Source organism: Ovis aries, chromosome 12 (assembly GCF_016772045.2).
Source record: "Ovis aries strain OAR_USU_Benz2616 breed Rambouillet chromosome 12, ARS-UI_Ramb_v3.0, whole genome shotgun sequence".
NCBI classification, from domain to species: Eukaryota; Metazoa; Chordata; class Mammalia; order Artiodactyla; family Bovidae; genus Ovis; species Ovis aries.
Genome location: NC_056065.1, coordinates 41683971 through 41708390, shown reverse-complemented (window position 1 = coordinate 41708390; position 24420 = coordinate 41683971). Strand labels below are relative to the sequence as shown.

General features: G+C 44.2%; 1 protein-coding gene across 4 annotated transcripts in view; it reads right to left on the bottom strand.

Moving 5' to 3' along the window:
- The window catches only part of MTOR (mechanistic target of rapamycin kinase), a 125670-nt gene that overhangs the window by 72212 nt on the left and 29038 nt on the right, over nt 1–24420 (bottom strand). For all 4 annotated transcript variants that reach the window (XM_060395928.1, XM_060395927.1, XM_027975551.2 and 1 more), the window contains 9 exon segments: nt 19886–19972; nt 17073–17240; nt 16459–16571; nt 15950–16112; nt 14771–14863; nt 13709–13855; nt 8275–8417; nt 5037–5199; nt 4776–4921 (listed from right to left, as the gene is read on the bottom strand). In XM_060395928.1, the coding sequence (XP_060251911.1) occupies nt 4776–4921; nt 5037–5199; nt 8275–8417; nt 13709–13855; nt 14771–14863; nt 15950–16112; nt 16459–16571; nt 17073–17240; nt 19886–19972 (1223 nt within the window).

Sequence of the window (24420 nt, the reverse complement as noted above, 5' to 3'; positions counted from 1 at the left end):
TAGCAAAAAAGCAAATAATCCAGTTTAAAAATGGGCAAAGGACCTAAACAGTTCATTTTTCCAAAGAAGACATTCAAATGGCCAATGGGTACATGGGAAATGCAAAGCATAACCACAGTGAGATACCAACTCACATCTGGGAGGATGGTGATTATTAAAAAGACAAAAGATACGCATGTAAGAATTAAAGATTTTAAAATTTAAAAAAAAAAAAAAAAGACAAAAGATATTAAGTGCATGCAAGGAACTGGAGAAAAGGGAACTGTTGGTGGGAATGTAAACCGGTATAACCACTATACCAGTCTGGCAGTTTCTCAAAAAACTGCAAACAGAACTACCGTGTGATCCAGCAATTTTTCACTTCTGGGTTTATATTCAAAGGAAACAAAAATCACTACCTTGAAGAGATATCTGCACTCCCATATCCACTGCAGCATTATCCACAATAGCCAAGAGATGGAAACAACCCAAAATGTACTTTGGGCCTTCCTGGTGGCTCAGCGCTAAAGAATCCACCTGTCAATGCAGGAGACATGGGTTCAATTCCTGATTCACGAAGATCGCACATGCCTCAGAGCAACTAAGGCCATGTATCAGAACTACTGAGCCAGTCCTCTAGAGCCTGGGAGCCACAACTGCTGAAACCCATGCACCCTAGAGTCTGAGCTCTGCAACAAGAGAAGCCACTGCAATGAGAAGTCTGCGCACCGCCATGCAGAGTAGCCCCAGCTTGCCACAACTGGAGAAAAGCCCGCACAGCAACAAAAACCCAGCACAGCCAAAAACAAATAAATAAATAGCACGTGTGTGTGTAAATATATACACACACATATAATATAAACAATGGACTATTATTCAGCCACAAAGAAAGAAATTCTTCCATTTGTGACAACATAGATGAATCTGGAGGGTATTATGCTAAGTAAAATAAGACAGAGAAAGACAAAAAACGTATAGTATCACACATGCAAAATCATGTTTTCAAAAGTGATTTCATAAAAATAGAGACTAGAATGGTTGTTGTCAGGGGACAGGAGAATGGGGGAATGTAGAGATATAGGTCAAAGGGCACAAACTTTCAGTTATGAGTTAAGTTTTTAGGATCTAATGTACAGAATGGTGACTATAGCTAAAAGAGTTTTGTATATCTAAAATCTGCTGACAGTAGATCTTAAGTATTCTCACCACACATAAAAAATTCAGCCATGTGAGGTGGTTATGTTAATCTTAGTAATCATTCTATAATGCATATCAAATCATTATGGTATACATTTAAATATATACAATTATATTTGTAAATCATTTCTCAAGATAGTTGGGGGGGACAAAGTACCTATATTATATTAATCAAAACCTATAGTTCCTGAAATTGACTCATATTTATATAGATATGAAATTGAATAACTAAAATAAAAACCTTTTTGTGGCAAGGTTAATGTCAAAAAAAAAAGTCACCGTAAAAAAACAAAAACAAAAACACTGAAGCTCAAACTCAGCATCTGTGGTTTACCTCATCCTTCTGGGAAAATGTCTGAGAGACGAGGGAAAGCAGGTGGAAGGAAAACAGAACGTAACCCACAGAGGTGCAGGTTCTGACAGTAACGATCACTTTTAAAGCATTCTGTCTAGGGCAGGGTGACATGGATTCCAAGGACTTGAAGGTGAGCACAGCATAGCCTCTGCCTTCAGGAGGACAGAACCACAAAAAGGAGAGCTCAGCTCTCCTGAAGGTAAAGAGCACTGTGTTCTGACACACCCTCCAGGGTGTGTGAGAGAGGGTACAAAGGATGTGAAAGAGAACAGGACTGACGGGCAGTTGGCAGAGCTGATGCCAACTGTAAGCACTGGAATTTTCTCAATCAGAAAATTTTCTTAAAATGGGATAACATGTCAGGGGCTGGGCAGTGAGAGCACCAGTTTTGATCAGACCCTGTCTTCTACTTCGGGTGGAGAAGGAGAAGCAGGTGCTGTGGACAGAATCTGCATCTCCCTGATGTACCCCTCAACCCTCCATTCATATTTTGAAGGCTAATTCCCAATGTGATGGCATTTGGAGATGGGAGCCTTTGGGAGGGGATTAGGCCATGAGTGTGGAGCCCTCATGAAAGGGATTAGTGCCTTTATAAAAAGACCCCAGGAGGACACAAAGAGCAACCAACGTCCCAGAAGAGGGTCTTGCCAGAACCCAACCATGCTGGTACCCTGATTTTGGACTTCCCAGCTTCTAGATTTTTCTCCTAACTGTGAAAAATAAATGATGTTCAAGCCACCCGGCCTATGGTAATTTGTTACACAGTCCTGAATGAACTAAGAATGAGCAGGACACCAGATCTTATCCTAATGCTAATACACCAAGTAAAAACTGTGCACATGTCTAAGCACAGGAGCACGTGTGTTTCAAAGTACCTAAATACTCATTTAACTCTCTGCTCCCCAAGTAAGCAGTTATACTCACTGATATATACAGCTTTGAGAGGTTGCTGGCCCCAGTTTGGGGATTACATGTGGATTTAATGTGTCTTAGAGCAGGTGGATAAAAATTTCAACAGGTAGGACGACAGATTGATCCAATAGCAAGAGAACAGTACTGTCAGCACAGCACAGCTTTTTATAACAAAAATAAAAACTAAGAATCAACTGTGCAAAGATGTTTCTGTGTATGATTAATCTGATTGCTTCAAAAAGAATTTAAGGCAGTTGACTCAAACGTGTATACTAAACTTTAAAATAAATGACAAATGCTAAAGAGAAAGTAACAGAAGGAAAAATAAAATTAGAGAGGGGAGTTGGGCAGTAGAAAAAACAGGTAAGATGTCTGCATTGTGATACAGTGGGCCAGGAATTGAGCTTTGAGCTCTCTAGCAGCCACTGTGAGGAAGGGAACACAACCTCTTACTGAACAGCAATGCCTCCAAGACAAAACCATAGTCACGGAGGAGGGTCTGGGCCATGGGAGGAGTGTCTGTGAGGACTGGGGTAGTGCCGAGAGCAACTTCTGGATAAGCAGCTTAAGGATGTTTCTTAAAACTTTCCTCACTGATTATGATGGCATAACGTGGCAATGGTGCTGAGAAAAAGCAGTTTTACAAATTCAGCAGGAAGAGCTACAAGCAAAAACAAAAAGGATGGGTGTTGGGAAGATACAGGAAACCAACCGAAGGGTTGAGCTGAGCTGAACCTGAACCAGTTGAGCTGAACCAGACCTGGAACCAACCACAGTGTAGAGGCCCTGGCTTCACTGGGACCAGAGGTTTTTGTTTGTTTTCTTAAAGCCAGTATCAATCTGCAGGGAATTCCAAGGATATACTTTCAATTACTGGAGAAGGAAATGGCAACCCATTCCAGTATTCTTGCCTGGGAAATCCCATAGACAGAGGAGCCTGGCGGGCTACAGTCCAGAGGATCGCAAAAGTCAGGAACGACTCAGTGACTCAACAGCAACATTTTCAATTCCACTGGCTTTAAGAAGTTCAATGACCTTCTGAAACACTTTTCCAGGCCTCTGACTACATCTTCTACTACATGTCTGCATAAACACTAATGCTTCAGTGATTGTCTCAAATATGGAAAAAATATGGGTTGGATGAGGGAAGTTTCAGAGAGGTATCAAACAGAAAAAGGCAAGCGAGGAAATTAATGTGCAAAAACTACTTAATGTTGAGTCACAATATCCAGCTATGGGGTCTTCTTCCAGTTTTGAAGCAAGATTGCATTATATAAGCCAGAGATGGAAGGAAGGAAGGAAGGTGTCCGCTTCTGCCTAATTTGAAACTGAGGCCTACCCATAGGATGGCACATTTATAACCATTCCTATGCAGTATTTTAGAAATCAGCATTCTCTCCAAGTCCAATTTATTTGGGCAAAAACACGCTTCTGTTTCTATCTTTTTGGTCACTTTGTAAAGCACTCAAAGGAACAAGAGTTTAGCATGTACTCAAAGGCAGAGCTAGCAGAGGACTTGGTTATTTGATTATCCTTACAAATGAAGGCAGCGCCACTCACAGCAGGCTGTTTTAGCCACAGTGGAGGTCCTGATTAGCTGCATGAGTTTTCCTAAACTATCTGTAGTGAAATAATCTACCATGTTAGCATTTACATGAAGATAATTAGATCTCGGAGTTAATATTCTCCGATAATCATTAGGGGAAGTAAACAATTCTCTAGGAGCTGTGGAGCTAACATTTAAGGCTTCTTGTAATTTCATAACAGTGAAAAATTTATTAAACAACCTATTTTTTCCATACCCAGAAGACTCAAAACAACCTTATGAGAGAACATAAGCAAATGAGAGGAAAAGACCACTGGATTTCAGACATGGCTCTGCCTTTTACATTCATAGCACTCCACAGAGGAAGGCTCAGGTACCAACATATTTAGTCAATAAAACCCTAGCCTGCCTGTGGGTGGTCTCTGAGGCACAGAAATCAGCTCCTATGCCCAAGCCAGAGAGCGCGGTCTAACCCAGACATAAAATCTATCTTTCCTAGGCTGCTCTGGTCACAGAAGTGCTTTAGGCTGATTTCATCAGGACAAGTAAGCACAGGTTGGAAAAGAACAGGAGCCCAGGTGCTAAGGGTCAACAGAAGCGACAATTCTGGCTAGAGTACCAGGAAAGGCCACCTGTGACCACAACTCGTTCACTCGTGTGGCAGGCCCGACGGCAGACTGGACAGAGCAGAGGTCTCCAAGGGCCTCCAGGGCACTGGCACCAGGCAGTGGGAGAAGAGAGGTCACGTGAGATGCAGGCATCAAAGAGAAAGGGTCTATGGCCTACCTGATGAGAGACTCGAGGATGGCGGGGGTGGGACCTTTCTGGAACTCCAGTTCTTTGTAGTGCAGCGCTTTGGCATATGCTCGGCACTTGGCAGCCCTCTCGCCCAGCAGGACAATGCCATTGTCATCTCTCAAAGGCAGGGGGCCCTGGAGGAGAGCAGAACCCCACAGTATAGGAAACAAATGGCAGACAGGGCACAGGCCAGAGTGGGTTGTGCGGTGCTTCCCCTCCTCCCACCAGCTGGCTCCCTGACAGGCTCACCTTGTCACTGTGTTCCATGAATTCAGCCAAATTTAAGAGGGTTTGCGTGACTTCTGCGATGTCCTGGGAGGTGAGGGCCAACTCGATGCTTCTGATGAGCTCATCCTGCTGGTCCTCATTCAGCTCAGACCAGCAGGACACAAATGCAGCATTAAAGAGATCCCTGAAGGCAGACAGGAGTGGAGACAAATGTTGGAAATGCCCCTCCTGCCTCTGATGGGTGCCACAAAGCCACAACTTAACAAGCTACTCCTGGCACTGATAATGGTTGTACAGGATAAGGCAGTCCAACAGAACTTGCTGGAAATGGTCTCTATCTTCACTGGTCAATGAGCACTTGAACAGTGGTAAGTGTGACTAAGGAACTGAATTTTAAGTTTTAGTTACTTTTAATTAACCTAAATTGAAATAAGCACATGTGGGTAGTGACTTCAATTTTTCAGCACAGGTCCAGGGAAAACTGTCGGGGCAGGACGGAGTGGGAGAAAGAAGAGCAAAACAAAATGACTTTTGTCTCCACAGTGTTTGCATCACTCTTTTTCATTGGAGCGGACGGACAGAAAGGGACTTTTAACACAGAAGCTGACATAACAGATTCAGTTAACATTCATCTTCAAATGATTCTTGGGATGTTTCTTCTCAGGTAATGTCCAAACTAAGATCAGAAGTAGCATCTGCTATTACTTTTCAAAAGATAAGCAGAACTCTTAGTTGGGTGGTCATAAACAAAGTGACAACAGAGCTTAAGAAACTAGATGCATCAGAAAACAGAACCCAACTCCGTAAGTCTTAAAACATTCCCTAAGCCAATCCTCTAACAGCTAGGGCCTTGGGAAGACCTGGGAGCAGGGGTACCATTCCCAGGATCACAACTATTTAAGACCACTGCAGCACCAGCTTCCCTGGTGGCTCAGAGGTTAAAGCATCTGCCTGCAATGCAGGAGACCAGGGTTCGACCCCTGGATCAGGAAAATCCCCTGGAGAAGGAAATGGCAACCCACTCCAGTATTCTTGCCTGGAGAATCCCATGGACGGAGGAGACTGGTGGGCTACAGCCCACTGGGTTGTCAAGAGTCGGACACGACTGAGCAACTTCACTTTCACTTCACTTCATAGCACCACTTGGGTGGACACATTTGCTACCCCTGACATCTGAACTTCAATCCTACCCTTTCGCTTTTGGTCAATGTGTGGAGAGGGAGTTGGAAACTACAGGATATGCCTGTATAATGTATGGGCTTAAGCACCTGACGCCCATACATCTATTTTTATTTACATACTTACAAGGTTAGATCAGTTCGATGTATACATAATTTTGGAATCTGATGAAAGAAAAAATCTGAAATTCATAGGGTAACATGAAGATCAAGAGAAGCCCTGTGTACATTAAGTAAGCTTTCTGATCTAGGTTCAAGGCTATGGTGGCTCCCAAATGAACATGCTTGGCATTAAGGGGACCGACACATATGTGTGAATTTATCACAAACCTCTTTTGGATGAGGGTGTGCTCAAAAAGGACTTAAAGCAGACGAGAGGAAACACTATTTTTGCATACTATGGAAATAGAGAATGTGAAATCTGCACACTATGGAAACAGAGACTCCCTAGGAACAATTTTTTTTAAGCATTAAAAAATATTTGAAAGAAATCAGATGAACCAAATCATGGCATCCAAGTTAGCAGTCTCAGGGACCATCTCTATTTCTGCTAAACACACTCCAAAGAGCAAACCAGCCATGATGATGAAAGTGAAATGGAATACTTCACTTTTTTGGCTCCTGCTAATGAAAAGATAGCTAATGAAATCATGCTTCATTACAAATAAGCACTGTCATTGTAGAAAAACTTAGAAAATAAGGAAGAGAAGAAAAAAATTGTTCCTTAAATCCTCCTAGAGATAATCATTATTGTATTACTTTATAATCTTTTTTCTATGTACACATATTTTTAATAGCTGAAATCCCACATTTGCACCATTTTGTATTCCATTTTATTCACTTACATTATACCATAAATCTATATGTGTTACAACTTTTTATAAACCAAATTTTCAATGACTATTTGAGAGTCACTGTCTAAGATTTACAGTATTTTTAAGGTAAATTCTATTTTCCAAAGATGGCTGCAGCACTAGCTCCCGTTCCACACGTTCTTCTAGGGTCTTTCCTGCTGCTGCTTAGTCACTTCAGTTGTGTCCAACTCTGTGTGACCCCATGGACAGCAGTCCACCAGGCCCCTCTATCCCCGGGATTCTCCAGGCAAGAATACTGGAGTGGGTTGCCATTTCCTTCTCCAGTGTATGCAGACACGCTAAGTCACTTCAGTCATGTCCGACTCTGTGCGACCCCAAGGACAGCAGCCCACCAGGCTCCTCTGTCCACAGGATTCTCCAGGCAAGGATGCTGGAGTGGGTTGCCATTTCCTTTTTCCACTCCCCTATAAAAAAGTGGCATCCACGTCTCCTCTCCTTAAGCCTGAGTGGGTCTTTGTGACTTCTTTTGACAGAATGGGGCAGAAGTGACACTACATGACCCCCAAGGCAGGTTGTACAAGCACCATGCACTTCTGTGTCATGTGTCAGTCCCTTGCAGACACTCACTCCTGAATTAAGACAGTATTCTGTGAGGAAGCCCAAGCAACCCATGGAGCCGTCCACATGGAGAGGAACCAAGGCCCTGGCCAGCGCTGAACCTTTGGCCAACTGTCAGCCCCAACTTGGCAGATGTATGAATGGGCCATCTTGGAAGTCAACCTTCTAGCCCCGGGACTAATACCCCTGCTGATACTGGGTGGGCCAGAGACAAACTGTTCCCACAAGTCCTGCCCAAACTGCAGATTTGTGCGTAGAATAAATAATTTTAGATGACTGTTGTTTTAGACCACTAAGACTTGGGGACTTATGCAGTCACATGTAACTGGAACATCACTATTATTGGAAACAGATTATATTAAACTATTATGTAGTTGTTTTCAGAGTTATAAATGACTTTGTAATTAAAATTTTGGACCTAAATCTACTAAAGAAAGGTCTATTAGCAAGGTTAAGATGGATCTTCTTCCTATAATAAGAGCTTGTTCAATTTGCCTTTTTATTTTTTATCCCAGAAGTTAACAAAATTAAAAATACCTTTTTACTCTAAGTGCTAATAAAAACTAATTCTTACATATTGCTTTCTACAGGCTAGTCCTCTTGATCACAAAGTGAAGCTGGGAGGAAGGGAGCCCTGACACACCGCACCTGGCCATCGGGTTGTAGGCCTGTGCCAGGGCCCAGCAGGAGCGCAGGGAGGGTGACGAGGAGTCCTTCAGCAGCTCCAGGCTCAGCCGCCGCAGCCATTCCAACCAATCATCTTTGGAAACCCTTCTGGCAGCTCCCCAGGCCTATACACCACAGGCGAGAAAGGAAAACCATCAGCTATGAGGGCCTATTGCAAGGAGTCCTCGCCTGTCTAATGATTGTCCCACTTCTTTGGTTTATACAATTGTACCTCTCACGACAAAGCTCCCTGAGTACAAATACAAAAGAGTAATATTTAATTAAAGTCATAAAACAAAAGCAGCAACCTCTGGAATATAACACAATATAGAGAACGCCTGTTTTACAACTCATCTGTGCTCAACTCTATCCGCCAAGCAGAGAGCTCCACAACCCCAGAGTGGATGGGGATTGTCACACTCAGAATGGCCTCCAGCAGTGCGGGAAGGGCCCAGGGCACCCTGCAGTGGGACTTTGGCTCATCTGACAGCACAGTCACACAGGGAGGGGGAAATGCTCAGATCTGCACAATCATCAATAGTGTGACAAAGCCCAGAGGACACAGCACTATGTTGGAATGAGACAAAAGGAGCTGAACAGATAGAACTTTTACTTTGCAGTTAATCCCCTTCAATTTTCCTCAAAACTCTGAGCTCTCCTGGCACCAAGAGTTACTAGCAGGGGCAGCTTAGGGAGGTAGATGGAAAGACTCAGGCCCTGGGGCTGGGTAATAGAGGGTACTGGCCAGCAGCCACATCTGTGGAGCTTGGCAACTTGAGTTCAAATTCCATTTATGTAACGTATTGGGTGCCTGGTCTTGGGCAAGTTACTTAACTTTTCTGTGCCTCAGTTTCCTCCTCTGTAAAGTGTGGATAACAGTCCCCACCTCAGAGGGTGTTTTAAGGATTAACTAAGTTAATATGTGTAACAGACTTAGCACAGTGCTCAGCACAAGTTAGTGCTCTCTGTGTGAGTGTCTGCTACTCTGAAGTTAGAAACTCCTGGCTGGAACCCTGGCCCTGCCACTCAGCTGCTGAAGAAACTCTGGGCAAACTACTGGTAGGCGGCATCTGAGTCTTAAGTCTTCCTCATCCAGGAAAAATGCATCTAAAGGGTCTAGCTGGAATAACGAGCAAAACATTGTTGCTCTTACTATCAAAATGACTTCTCTCTGAATTGGCCTAGCCCCAACTACTAAATCTTTAACTTCTAAATCATATTCTCAAAAAAGATTTTTCTGGCAGAACAGACAGGTTGATCTTCCCTTAACTAAGGGAGGATCAGATAAGTTAGAGGAGAAGTTCTCAAGGGAAGTCGTCCAGGGAGTGAAGGAGACCTGTGTGTGCTACATAACCTGACCACCACTGATCCAACCCATCACCTCCCTGGGATGAAACAGAAGTCTGCTGTAGCTTTTGACAACTTACCAATAAGTGACAGTACATAAACTATTACTGTACGTCAAAAACTGAAGTAGAAATACTACAAGAGACAGCTTAAAAAATTTTGTGGATTCTCACTGACACAATGAGAATTCCTGAACTAGAAAGAAGAATGACACTAGACACCAAAGACTTTTAGACCTTATTCTGTGGAATGAACGGGGAACATCAAGTCCTTTTCAATCCACAGATTGCTGGTTTCCACCCTAAACAGTGAGTCTCTGCATAGCAGCACTATATTACAACGTATTTAAAGCCAGTCATATACAAAGAAGTAGCACTAACGTCTTTTGCCCTCTAAAGATGTGAGGCTGAGTTTGGGTGAGGTGAAGACAGTGCAGCACAGTGGTTGAGACTGGTCTCTGGAGCCATACCTGGCTCGTGTCCTTGGCTCCACCATCTACTGGCTGACATTGGATGAATTTCTTAACCTTTCAGCGTCTCAATGTCCACATCACAAAAGAGGAATGGTAATGGTAGCACAATAAGGATCACAATAAACTGTGGAAAATTCTTCAAGAGATGGGAACACTAGACCACCTGACCTGCCTCTTGAGAAATCTGTATGCAGGTCAGGAAGCAACAGTTAGAACTGGACATGGAACAACAGACTGGTTCCAAATAGGAAAAGGAGTACGTCAAGGCTGTATATTGTCACCCTGCTTATTTAACTTCTATGCAGAGTACATCATGAGAAACGCTGGGCTGGAAGAAGCATAAGCTGGAATCAAGATTGCCAGGAGAAATACCAACAACCTCAGATATGCAGATGATACCACCCTTATGGCAGAAAGTGAAGGGGAACTAAAAAGCCTCTTGATGAAACTGAAAGAGGAGAGTGAAAAAGTTGGCTTAAAGCTCAACATTCAGAAAACGAAGATCATGGCATCTGGTCCCATCACTTCATGGGAAATAGATGGGGAAACAGTGGAAACAGTGTCAGACTTTATTTTCTGGGGCTCCAAAATCACTGCAGATGGTGACTGCAGCCATGAAATTAAAAGACGCTTACTCCTTGGAAGAAAAGTTATGACCAACCTAGACAGCATATTCAAAAGCAGAGGCATTACTTTGCCAACAAAGGTCCATCTAGTCAAGGCTATGGTTTTTCCTGTGGTCATGTATGGATATGAGAGTTGGACTGTGAAGAAAGCTGAGTGCTGAAGAACTGATGCTTTTGAACTGTGGTGCTGGAGAAGACTCTTGAGAGTCCCTTGGACTGCAAGGAGATCCAACCAGTCCATTCTAAAGGAGATCAGCCCTGGGATTTCTTTGGAAGGAATGATGCTAAAGCTGAAACTTCAGTACTTTGGCCACCTCGTGCGAAGAGTTGACTCACTGGAAAAAACTCTGATGCTGGGAGGGATTAGGAGCAGGAGGAAATGGGGACGACAGAGGATGAGATGGCTGGATGGCATCACCGACTCAATGGACATGAGTTTGAGTGAACTCCAGGAGTTGGTGATGGACAGGGAGGCCTGGCATGCTGCAATTCATGGGGTCGCAAAGAGTCGGACACGACTGAGTGACTGAACTGAACTGAATGGTAGCACTGAACTCACACAGTTACAGTGAAGATTAAATGAATCAATATGTATAAAGTGCTCACAACAGTGCCTGACACATGGGAAGTGCTCAACAAATGTAGATGGTGGTTACTGCGATCATTAACATTAGTACCATTTGATAAATGGTAGCAAATAGCTCTCCAAAAAATTTTGGCTTAGTGAACAACTACACAATCTATCAAACAGGATATGTGCTTCACAACGGCCTTTCCCCACTGCTTTGTAATTTAAAACATAATCAAGTCTCAATTCTCTGGGTTTTACAGCAACTGTTCAAACTCCAGTCACTTTCCTCTCATTACCCACCTTCCGCGGACTGCCTTATCTGGTAACACTGGTGCACGCTGATTGAACGCCAGCTCATTCATTTAGAAGGTAAGCCCGAATCAATTACCATAAGACAGGAAAGCAGCTGAGAATCTTGGAGGCATGCTGGAGGTATATATAAACGGTTTTTATATTTTCTGTACTATGTAAATCCTCTATTAGCATAGCCAATAGAAGGGTGACTGAGGTGGCATATTATTACTTTGAAGGCTGGTTAAAACTGACAAATATACCAATCCCTAGTTGTCATCACATGAATACACAGAAGCACAATTTACTTTTAGATGAAATGAATCTGAGCATTAGGTGTGGAGAACGTTGGTTAGGGTTTTTGAACTTGATCTGTTCTTTCAGGTGAGACAAACTAAGATGCCTTCTTTTTCTCAAATCCTGGGTAAAAAGCAAAACTTCCTGGAAGCAAACTAGACCACTGGGGAATTTCCTAAAGTAAAGAAAACAAAGCCCTAAAGCAGGGCGGACAGCTGCCTGGCTGGAAGGAAATTCTGCACCAAGGCAGGCTGAAAATATCTGGGTGGAAACATACATCTGGCCTCCTTGTCCAGCCCCTCCCTCAAGGGTGAGGTGTTAGCATGGTGGCCTCAGCCAACACTTGGGAATACCAGGTGTCAACCTTTCTCCTCCTGAGGTCTGAGACTAGCAATTATAAAACACACACAGGAGAGCAACATCATTTCTGACCCAGGGGTATTTTACCACTTTCATCTTAAATCATCAAACTTTTCTCAGTAGTGGTTACTTTGCAGTTGCCTATGGGTAAAGGCTGATGTCAGGAGTAAAGGCCAGTGTTCCAAAGCTGTGTGTGAGCACATGCACACAGGTCTGTGTGCAAATCTTTATGGGCTTGGCCAAGAGACCAAGTCAGCTGGGACCAGCCCTGCCTAGTTCTTTACCTCTATCTGCTGCTGCACAGAAGTGCAGCTGCCTTGGGTCAACTGGTAATAAAGGAAAGAAAACTACGTTGAAATCCAAACTGGGAGCTGCTTTCAGTCACCAGAAGTACTAAAGACTGATGCAAAATGTGCAAAATAAGCAACCTGATAAATTTATTTAAAAGTCAGTGAAGTATATGATTACTCTGTTTCGATCCATCAGAGATGCTTTGAAACTGCCTATATGTAAGTGGATCGCTGGTGGCATACGTGATGAGAAGCTGGTTTTATCCCAGGTTTTGGTCAGCACAGAGAATCCAGTACTGACCTGCAGAGATCTAAATCCTTGCTTCTCAAAAGTGTGGCCCCATGGACCATGAGCATCAGCCATTACCTGGGAGCTTATTAGAAATAGAGACTATCAAGGCCTGAGCTTGAGCCTGAATCAGAACAAGCATTTTAACAAGGTCCCCAGTGTATGGTTAAGCCCAAAGAGTCTGAGAAGTTTGTGAAGGACTGCTTTCAAGAGCTTGCATCAGTCTCAGTGCTAACTACAAGGCTGACTGGTTGTGTTCCATTCACGTAAAAAATGAGAATGCAAACTGCAACAAGTTCCACTGGGCTTCCCTGGTGGCTCCGTGGTAAAGAAGTCACCTGCCAATGCAGGAGACACAGGTTTGATCCCTGATCCAAGAAGATCCCACGCGCCACGGAGCAACTAAGCCCATGCGCCACAACTACTGAGCCTATGCTTCAGGGCCCAAGAGCCGCCACTACTGAGCTCACATGTCCTGCAGCCCGTGCTCCACAACAGGAGAAGCTACTGCAATGAGAAGACTATGACCCACAACTAGAGAGTTGCACCTAGAAAAAGCATGCACAGCAACAAAGACCCACACAGCCAAAAATAAAATAATTAAATAAAAGTATTAAAAAAATAAGTTCTGCTGCCAAAGCTCCAAGGGAACATAAAAGGACACCTTGTTCTTTACTTTCCTTGTATTAAAAAACTGTATAATTCAGACACTTGGAGAAAGACAAAATGACCTACGTTCATGGCATCTAGATTTTCAGGAAAATGCTTGGATTTTGGTTATTTTAGACAGAAGATAGCAAGAGTTGAAAGTTTCGAACAAGCGACGAGACCAGGGCTCTCCCTTCCAAGCCCCCCAGAACACAGTGGGCTTGCCTTTTGGAGGTTGATGGTGCTGACGTGCAGCTTCTTCATGGGCCCCGTTTCCACTGGTCCACTGGCTAAGGCATCACCTTGGCCGCTCCTCAGCATTCGATGCTGGTAAACCAGAGGGTCCTCCTCCTCGTCAGCTAGGGTATACCCCTGCAACCAGAGTTTACAGAACACCTGCGACTCCGCAAGCTGCTCCAGGTTAGGAAACACCCTTAAACCTCAGGCGGGTCCCACCTTTCAGAAGAGTCAGGATTTAGGTATGATTCCCAGTACAGACAAAATGAATCATGAGAGGGCTGTATTCTGCATTGAGACCAGTCTGCGTTGGTCAGTCATGGTTGCTGATAAGCACTGACTTAAGAGTATGAGCATGCAACTGGCACATAGCAATAAATGTGATGAAGAACTGGGGCAGCAAAAAGCTGCTTGCTGCCTGTTTTTGTCAGGCCTAAGGGCCAAGGCTGGTTTCTACATTTTTTTAAATGATTGAAAAAAATAACTGAAAGAAGACTGATATTCTGCAACACATGAAAATTATTAGAGAATCATATTTTGGTGTCCATAAATAGTTTTACTGGAATGCAACCTGGCTCATGTGCTTATGGATGCCTATGGCTGCTTCCAGGTGGCAGTGGCAGAGCTGAGTAGTTTCATCAGAGACCATCGAGCCTGCAAAACTGAAAAATTACATTATCTTGACAGAAGTTTGCCAATCCCTAGTTCAGAGCTAAAGGGCTTCCTTAGTGGCTCAGTGGTAAAGAATCTGCCTGCAATGCAGGAGCCTCAGGAGACTTGGGTTTGATCCCTGGGTAGGGAAGATCCCCTGGAGGAGGGCATGATAATCCACTCCAGTGCTCTTGCCTGGAGAATCCCATGGACAGAGGCGCCTGGTGGGCTAAAGTCCATAGGGGCGCAAAGAGTCAGACACGACTGAACAGACTTGGCTCAGCACAGCACAGGACAGCACAGTTCAGAGCTAAAAAGCTACATATACTCCCACCGCTAAGAACACCAGTTAAGAAAGATGACGAGGGGACTTGAGAGCAGAAACGAAGCACAGCTCACCTTGACTATCCTGCAGATGAGGACGTCGTAGCGCTGATGGTTGATTCGGTGTCTCACCAGAACTTTGTTCACCATTGGAATGAAAATTTGGTACTGCAAGAGGAGAGTAAACAAATCAGAAACCATTACTTTGGAGAGTAGGAAAGAGAGAAGAGATTATTAGCACTGCCTTATTACAGCTATTAGTTCGGGGTTTGGGACTAGCTCTGCGGTTGCAGGAGAATCACCTTCTGGCCCCGAGGCTATGATCCTCACACCCACCGCCTTCCATCTGGGTCACTGCAACTGGCTTTGACTGTAATGGCCTCTCTGCTTCCACTCTTGGCCCAGGCTGTTCTTCCACACAGCGCTAAGAGCCATCATTTAAAAATGTTAGGTCAGATCACAGTATTCCTGCGCTCAATCTCTCCAAAGACTTTCAGTGCTGCTCAGAGTAAAAGTCAAAGTACTTACAATGAAACAGCGATGTGCAAATTCTCGTGGGCATCCGAATCACCTGGAAGGCATATGAAACCAGAGACTGCTGCGCTTACAATCAGAGCTCTGGCTCAGCAGGACCTGGGGGACCTGCAGTTCTAATGGCACCCAGCTATGTAGATACTGGTGCTGCCTGTCAGGGAATCACATTCTGAGAACTAGTGGTCACAATATGTAGCTTCCAGTGGGCCTATCGCCAGCCCAGCCCTCACAAGGTTCTCTATGATCTTTTCAAGCCCTCTCCCCTGCTCAAGTCATTACTCTGTTGTCCCCTCTCTTCAGGTTCTGCCTTCTGGAACCTGTGCCTTTGCTCTTCCCTGTGCCTGCAGCCAGCTCCCTGGGCCTGGGCCTTTCCGTTACTTAGGTCTCTGCTGAAATGTCACCTTTTCAGAGTGGTCTTCCTCACCTCCCCTAAAGAAACAGCGTCTCTCCCCATCCGTCACCCTCATGAGATAAATGATGTCTCAGAGCTTTGCTTCACTGGAACGTGAGCTCTGTGGGAACAAGGACATCATTCTGTTCACTGCACTGTCCCCAGAACAGCACTCAGCCCACAGAGGTGGCTCAATAAACACTTGCTAAAGAAGGGAAAAAGGGCGTAAATGATTCCCCTCTCTCTGACAGTGGTTGAGGCCTATGGACTGACAAGCGGAGGAGTTTGCTAAGTCAGAAGAGCACGCGTGTTGAGGACTCCCGCCTCACCTTCTTTCCCAGCTGAAAGACGAGTGAAGACAATGTGTCCATTGCTGTGGAACGGAGTTCTGGGCTCTGGTCCAGTGTGCGTACAATCGGATGAATGATCCGAGAGGCATAGTCCGTGAAATCCAGAGACTCCGTCAGACGGTCCACGGTCTCTAGCGCGGCCCTACAACAACCGCTGAGATACAGTAACTACTGACACATAGCCCAGAGTAACAGAAACAACTGAGGGCTACCTTAACAATTGGCACCTATTGGGAAGGAATGGCTTCTGACGTTATTTTGGGTGCACAGAGCCAACACACACCGCAGTGGGTTGGGGACAGTTAAGATTTCCAGAAGCCTGGTACACTTCTGGACTAACCTAATGGGAGTACATTTCTGGACCAACCTAAAATGACAAAAAAAAAAAAAAGAAATATGGCCCAGGACTTAGGAAAAGGACATTTCAATAAGACATTTTAATGGTTAACTAGATTGATGACTGTTAGTCCTAGAGGGCAAGTGCTCACTTTCGAGAAGGCAATGGGGCTTCGGGGGCATCAAATAACTTCACGATCGGGGGCAGCAACAAATGCAGATAGTCGTCCAGGTTGGCACCGAACAGCTGGATTGCAGCCAGCAACTGCAAAGAGGAGCAGAGGCAAGGCGATGGACAAGTACAGTCAGGGACCAAGTCCCTAAGTCCACACAGGGTGGCAGTGGTAGGATAATTTCAAATTTGGGGGGTACTCTGAACAGACTTTAATAAGTGACTTGGAATTACATTCTCTTGGTAGCACAGTCTCCTCTCATATTGTTTTGCTTATATGCTACTTTTCTTTCTCTGCGCTTACTTCAGCTGTAAAGAATCAGTGGCTGGGTAATAGAGAAAACTGCTCTGCCATAAACGTTTGCCAAGATTATTCCATTAAAGGAGACAAAACATAAAGATAATCAAGAGAGGGTCAGAAACACTGTATAAGCTGCACACTGCACACTTCAGGTCCTAGAGTATTCCCCAGATTCCATCTTTCAGGCTGAGCACCACCCTGTCACTCAGAACAGGGTCTCGTCTCTTACATGACCAACTGGGGACTCTGAGAGACTCTGGAAACCTCTCCAGAGGACGCCCCGGGATACTTACCTTGATGGAGACGATGCGGCCTGAGCTATTGTCATGCATGAAGACACGAAGCATGTGTGGAATCAGCTGGGGCAGGTAGAGCTTAAATTCACCCCCGAGGGCTACCACAATCTGCTCAATGAGGAGAATGATTGTGCTCTGGATGGAGGTGTTCATGACCCAGAATTCCTAGGAAGGGGGAAGACAGAGGAGCAAAGTCAGGGGCCCTTCTGTTGACATAGGAACCAAGGAACTAAGATAGCTAAAAAGAAGCAGAAAGGCAGTGAGCATGGTCTGCCCCATGGAACCCTTCCCTGTCCTCCGCTCCCCAGGTCCTCCTATACCCCACATCACAGTGAACAGCTAAGCTGCATCTCCCTGAAAGCACCAGACTACTGTCACCCTCCGTGCTTTGCTCATGGTGCTCTCTGCTTAGATCCCACCTCTTGTTCAGCTAAGCCCCACCTCTTTCCAGACCTGGCTCAAGGCTCATTTCTACTCAGAAGCCTTTCCTGTCTCTTTCCATCATCCACTGTGGGTCCCTCTGCTCTCCTCTTTCCAGCACCTGCAACAATTTTTTTTTGCTATCCTCCCTCTATTCAACTGTAGGCTAGTTAAGGGCATGAAACCAGCTGATACATCTGTCTCCCTGAATCCAGCAGAGAGCCTGGTATATTCCGGCCACCCAAACCCATTTACAGAATGAATGGACCACCAGCTCTGCAGTGCTCTAGGAGCTCGCTAGTTGTCCAGGGTGGTTCTGCTTTGGGTTCCACCTGGGCTCTGCCAGGGGGCAACTCTACTGTTAACAAGATTTCCTGCTCTTTCTAAATACAGACTTCGCTCAACAGCATCTCATACCTGCCCCAAACCATTTTCAGGCCAAGAGAGTGCCACAAAGAGTATTTTTCTACATTCATCCAATTATATCCCACATAAGTTACTAAAATGAAAACCTGGCCAACTGGCTCCAGATCCTGTCTTAGTACTACAAAGCAAATTGGTCCAATCTCTCACTCCAAGGAAAGCTGTCACTTCAAATCAATTCAGAAAGATAGCTGCCTAGTACTTTATTTAAAACCTCTAAAGCAGAAGACTTAACGATGGCAACATGTGCATATTAGTACTCTTGGTTGTTGCTAAGTCATGTCTGACTCTTTTGTGACCCCATGGACTGGAGCCTACCAGGCTCTTCTGTCCGTGGGATTTCCCAGGCAAGAATACTGGAGTGGGCTGCCATTTCCTTCTCCAAGGGATCCTTTTGACCCAGAGATTGAACCCGAGTCTCCTGCTTGGCAGGTGGATTCTTTACCACTGAGCCTGTTGGGCTTCCATTTAAATCAGAGTTGAAGTCAATGAAAAAACAAAAAAGAGACAACTCCTTGGATGAAAGGCTTAAAAGAAGTCTAAGTGGCTCAGTGGGCCTGCCAATGAAAGAGATGTGGGTTCAATCACTGGGTCGGCAAGATCCCATGCAGAAGGAAATGGTAACCCACTCCAGTATTCTTGCCTGGGAAATCCCACAGAGGAGCCTGGCGGGCTGCAGTCCTTGGGGTCACAAAGTATCTGGCATGACTGAGCACGCATACACTACAACTACTACTCTCCCCTGGAGGACTACCGGGACTCCTCACAAGGGGTTTCCCCTACCTCAGAGAAGCCAGGCAGCCTCCCCAGGGATGGTGGCTGGATCACTGTTCACAAAGCCCAAGCTCTCCCTGGCTGGGGGGAGCTTACTAGAATGCCCTGGATTGAGAGCCAAGGCGAGAGCCCTGCTGCACGTTCTGTGACCTGAAGGGAGTGAGAGCTGGATCTGGCAGGTGTAAGGCTCCCTGCCCCAAACCCCTATGCCTTGGCCGTTAAGTCTTTTTTTGGGAAGCAAGTCACAGATTACTTCAGCTTTGACCCAAGAGCACACTGCTTCCTCCTGTGCCATTCCCCACTCCCCTAATTCCATCCGACAGGCTCTTCAGCCTCCTGCAGCTCTCACTTATTTATACATATGGGAGTTATTTGGTTCTAAGGACTCATTTTGGGGGAAGTTTCATTTTTGAAGCCAGTCATTTTGCTTTTAGTCCTGCTGCCTCCTTCAAGCCAACTACAAAGGGCTCGTGTAGAAGAACAAAAATGCCTGGAAGAAGCGTCTTCCAAATTTTTTAGGACACAGCCATCTCTGCAAAGCAACCTCCCCAGCAGAGACACTGAAATTATAAAGAACAGTAGGAAGCAGCCTCCCCCACTTCAAAACAGAAGATCGATACTACTGTCAATGGGGTGTCCTGTGCACCTGCTTAAAGCACATTATAACATCTGGGATACAAGCCCCCTCTCAGTTGTGACTGTAGTCAGAAGGCAGCAGTCAGGCGGTAGAAAGCAGCAGGGGAAAGCATCACCCTCCTCCTCAGAGTCTGACAGGAGTCTACCATATTTAATGGCCCCAGGAAGGCCCAATCCCCAGTCCTCTCTTAAGGCCATGGTTTTATAGGCAGTAAGGAAGAGGGCTTTTGTGGGAAGAGTGAAGCGCTGCTGTGATATTAAAGTGAAATTGCTCTGCTGTGTGTAAGGCAAGGAACTCAAGTCTATTTCTGGCAGAACAATTACTTCAGGATTTCTCCTCAGACCTTACACCTTGAACTCTTGTACCTGGGAGCCTGTAGCTATGGCCCCTCCACCCCTTCAGGATCCACTGGGATACCATGCTCCACTTTTCATCCTCAGGTTGTAACAGCTCTATGACGACCCATAAAAAACACGTCCACGTCATCCAAACCTGCTTCCAGATGCTCCCGGACACAAACCCCAAGGAACAGGCCAAAGCATTCATTTCTACTCACTCTCATGAGCGTGACTATCTCATCCATGTAAGGTCTGATGTGGCTCTTCACAAAGGACACCAACATTCCCAGCTGCTGGAACAAAAACTGAAACAGAGAGGAGGTCAGCAAGTTGGCACCACAAACGATGTGAAACTCCCAGGCCTACCCCAGGTCCACGTGAACCAATAAAGACAACCACGGAACTGGCTTCTAAACCACCCTATCTGCTGAGACTAAGCTTCAAAGAATGAAATTTAAAACCGTCGGCAGGAATGGTGGTGGGAGCTGAAACAACTGTCAGTGGCTTTACTCGCCAGGTGAGCCAGTTTCTGCTCAGCAGGGGCTTTAGGGCTAGACTAGCTGTTCTGAGTCATTTCTGTTACCTACTAGCTTCAAGACCTTCATTTAATTTCTCTGCACTCAGCCTCTTCAGTGGGAAAATGAGAGATAACAGTTCTTATCTCATAGGCCTGGTCTAAGAGTTAAATGTGCTGATACCTGGAGAGCACTAGAACAGGGACACAAATACTGTTAAAAGCCCAGCGAACATCATCTACTGGTGAAGGATTACTAAAAATGTAAAGAAGGACATGAAATTTTTAATTAACTATAAACATATCTTTTATTAATTTAATAATTAACTGTAAATGTATTATTTTGTTTATTTTGTCTTAATTCACTACCACTTACTTTCTAAAATAAATACATCTAACCATTATGGGCATTGTGACTCATTTGTAGTAATTAACTCAATTAATTAGGTCTTAATTAATTAGCTAATTGTGTCTCTAAGACACTGTAAACCAAAACAGCAAGCAAATTGAGGGAGGGATGGGATAAGGAGATTCTATTTAGGCTGGTATCTTGTCACTGTCAAGAGACGCCATTCATGAAATAAAGTTAGGAGTAAGGACAGCTTTGGTAAGAAATCCCAACTCTTTCTAGGTTTAAGATGTCTTCAAGGCATAGTTTTTATTTTGTTTTGATCCTCAGATAGTGCTCCATGTCAATATCAGGTAGCAAACCCATGCCCCCAAGTTTTATAGCTCTTTGCCTTTGCTGCCCTCCACTAACAAGGATAAATTCATACGTATATATTTCCACCCTTATCCATGTTTAAAAACTTGGGTAAGTTTTAAAAATAAAGTGCTTCAAATAGTGAGTAATGGGCCTACAGAACTCAATACCTAAAGAAGTGAGATTGACAGGCCTCTTCAATTATAGGACTGGGCTCAGAGAGAGTATGGACTAATTCGCCAAGTTCACCAACACCAGTGGATTCTAAGGGGGTTAGAACCTGGTTCCACCTGGGACACAGGCTTAACTCAGAGGAACCATCCCTTCCTAACTCCTGGGCACCTTCTCACAGAACCGCTGCTGACAGTTTCTATGAAATGGCCCCCACAGTACATTACAGAGATCAAGGGACAAGAGGCTCTAAAATACTATGGTTCTTGAGTTAAATTTGTGTGATGCGCAACATAAGAGGAGGTAGAAAGTCTAAGCTGGAGGAAAAGCAGGGCACAGCAGATGGCAGGGAGGTCAGGGGAACCCTTGAGACAAAAGCATTCTGATCGTGCTGTCGTTTCCCACGAGGTGTCCAGCAGCAGCCTCCCCAGTGGCTGATTCACAGGATATACACAGGCAGGCACATCAGACCCAGGCAGGGAGCCCAAGCAGTCACCTTATTTCTTCTCTCTTAGATTCTTTCACAAGCTTTTTTCTCTTTTTCCGCCTGAATATTAGTATTTTAAAAGAACACATAGTTTTGGTCTTTAAAATACTTTGCTGGTGGCTCAGATGGTACAGAGTTCACCTGCCGTGCAGGAGACCCAGGTTCAATTCCTGGGTCGGGAAGATCCCCTGGAGAAGGGAATGGCAATCCACTCCAGTATCCTTGCCTAGCGAATATGCGGACAGAGGAGCCTGGTGAGCTGCAGTCCATGGGGTCACAAAGAGTTGGACACGACTGAATGACTACCACTTTCACTTGGGAGATGCCCTCCCAGGTCCCCTTGCTATGAAAAGCCTAAAAATAATGCATAAAAGATGACAAACACTGCTGGTAGATTATCTAAACTGAAACCTTTCACATAAAGCCAAACCTTCAAACAGTCACAAATTAAGAAAAATGGTAAAGCCCTCCACCCCCCAATCTGTCCACTGGCAAAAGGAGACAAATAATCTGTCAGTCTAGACGTGAGGTTGAGATAGAAGAAAAAGTCTTCCTAAAAGTGTGTAATTTCAGGTCACACTCACACAATGAGTTTAGAGGGTAACTTTTAACTACCTGTGTGGCTTGAGAAACTCTAAGCCAAGAATCTAACTTCAGTTCTCCTGGACCACGTGGCAGAAGCAAATGCAAACCCTCGCGGGAGAGATGCAAATTCACAGCATATATTCCAGTATTACTGCTCAGGGGGAGCCCAGCTGAATATGATGCATGATCCAAAATTGTAAAACATACAAGGACAGACTCACAGGCTTACTGCCAGCATGACTTGGCAACAGCAATAAACAACAGAATTAGACCCATCGAAAATCCTATATATACTGGAATTCAGTTCAATTCAGTCACTCGGTCGTGTCTGACTCTTTGCCACCCCGTGGACTGCAGCACTCCAGGCTTCTCTGGAATTAGTGGACAGAGAATATAAAACAAACTTGCTTCAAATGCTTAAAGGAACAAGAATGAGAATTTTAAAAAATGAGTCAGGAACACGCCTATAAAAATATTAGGCATGTTTGAAAGAACCCAGGATGACTTTAGAAATTATAAAATGTAGTAGGAACTAAAAACTCAATGACAGACCAAAGACATGGTTAAAGAATCAATAAACAGAAAATGGATGTGAAGACACATTCGGAATGCATCTCTGAGACAGAAAGGTGAACTACACGATAAGAAACTAAGAGACATTAAGGAGAAAGTAAGAAGCCCCACATGTTGAATCAAATTCTGGAAGGAAAAATAGAAGTATGGAATCTTCATATTCAGAGAGTCCACAAATCCCCAACAAGGTAAAAAAGAGAAATGCAAATGCAGATTTGCAGTCCTGAAACCTCAGGACAACAAAAACAATGAGAAGATCCAAAACAACCCCAGAGGAAAGGGAGACTAAATACAAAGGAATGATGATTTTTCAAGACCAACAAAAGAAGTCAGAAAACAGTGGGATAACATCTACAGCTGAAGGAGAACTCAGAATCTTATTTTCAGCTAAAAAAAGGTTTTAAAAGAGGGTGAAATAAAGATTTTTTATCAGATAAACAAAACCAGCATTTATTTCAATGGATGCTCAGAAAAGGTATCTGCCTTAGACAGAATGAAAATGACCCTAGGAGGAAGCTCTGAGATGGGAAAAGAAATGAAGTGGCAAATGTGGATAAATATAAACAAATATTGTTTGCATAAAATAATATAATACTGTTTAGTTTGGTGTTAAAAAAAGTGATACTACATAAGAGCAAAGGGAGGTACTTTGAGCAGTCAACCCAAGTTCTGTATATTGTTCAGTGAAAAGGATAGACATAATGATTAATTTTAGACTTTGTTAAATAAGATATGCGAGTCAAAATTTGTTTATGGGTGAAAAAAATAAATTTGGACCCATTTCTCAAGGGACATATACCAAAGAGCTCAAAGATCTAAATGTAAAAAGTGAAGCCATTTAAGTATTGATACAAGAAGATACATTGAAAACAATGTATACAGAAAGCTTTTCATTGTGGGATTATTTCAAATACAAAAGACTGGAAAAAATACAAACAGTCATCGGCAGGGACTGGTCAAATAGCTATGGTATGTTCACACAATGAAGTCCCGTGCGTCTCTAAAGGAATGAAGGCGTTTCTCAATACACTGCTATGGTGTGAACTCCAGGATACGCTGTTGTGAAAGTGGGAAAAAAGCAAAGTTCCAAAGGTTTATATTATGTTACCTTCTGAGGAAAGGAGGTAGCGGACAAATATTTTCTCATATTTTCAATAATAAACAGTGAAAATGTAAAATTTAAAAACTGGAAAAGCTAGTTACCTTAGGGGGAAGCGTAGTAGGAAAAATTATAGCACCCCAAAGACGTCCAAGTCCTAATTCCTAGACCTGTGAATAAACTACCTTACATGACAAGAAGGGCTTTGGAGGATGTGATTAGGGGGTCAGGACCCCAAGATACAGAGATTATCAGGGTGGGCCCAACCTAACTACAAGAGTCCTTAAAGGCAGAGAGCCTTTAGCAGTTATGTTCAGAGGGAAATATTTGAGGGCAAAAAGAGAGACAAAGAGATACAGTGTTGCTGACTTTGAAGAAGCAAGGAGGCAGCCAAAGAAGGAAGGCAGCCTCTACAAGCCAGAAAAGGCAAGGAAAAGGGTTCCCTCTAGAGCCTCCAGGAAGGAACACAGCCATAAGTGCACCCTGATTGCAGTTCAGTATGATTGATGTCAGACTTATGAACTAAAGACCTGTGAGACAATCAATCTGTGTTATTTCAATATGCTAAGTTGGTGGTGACTTGCTACAGCAACTGTGAATGACAGAGGAAAAAAGAAACAA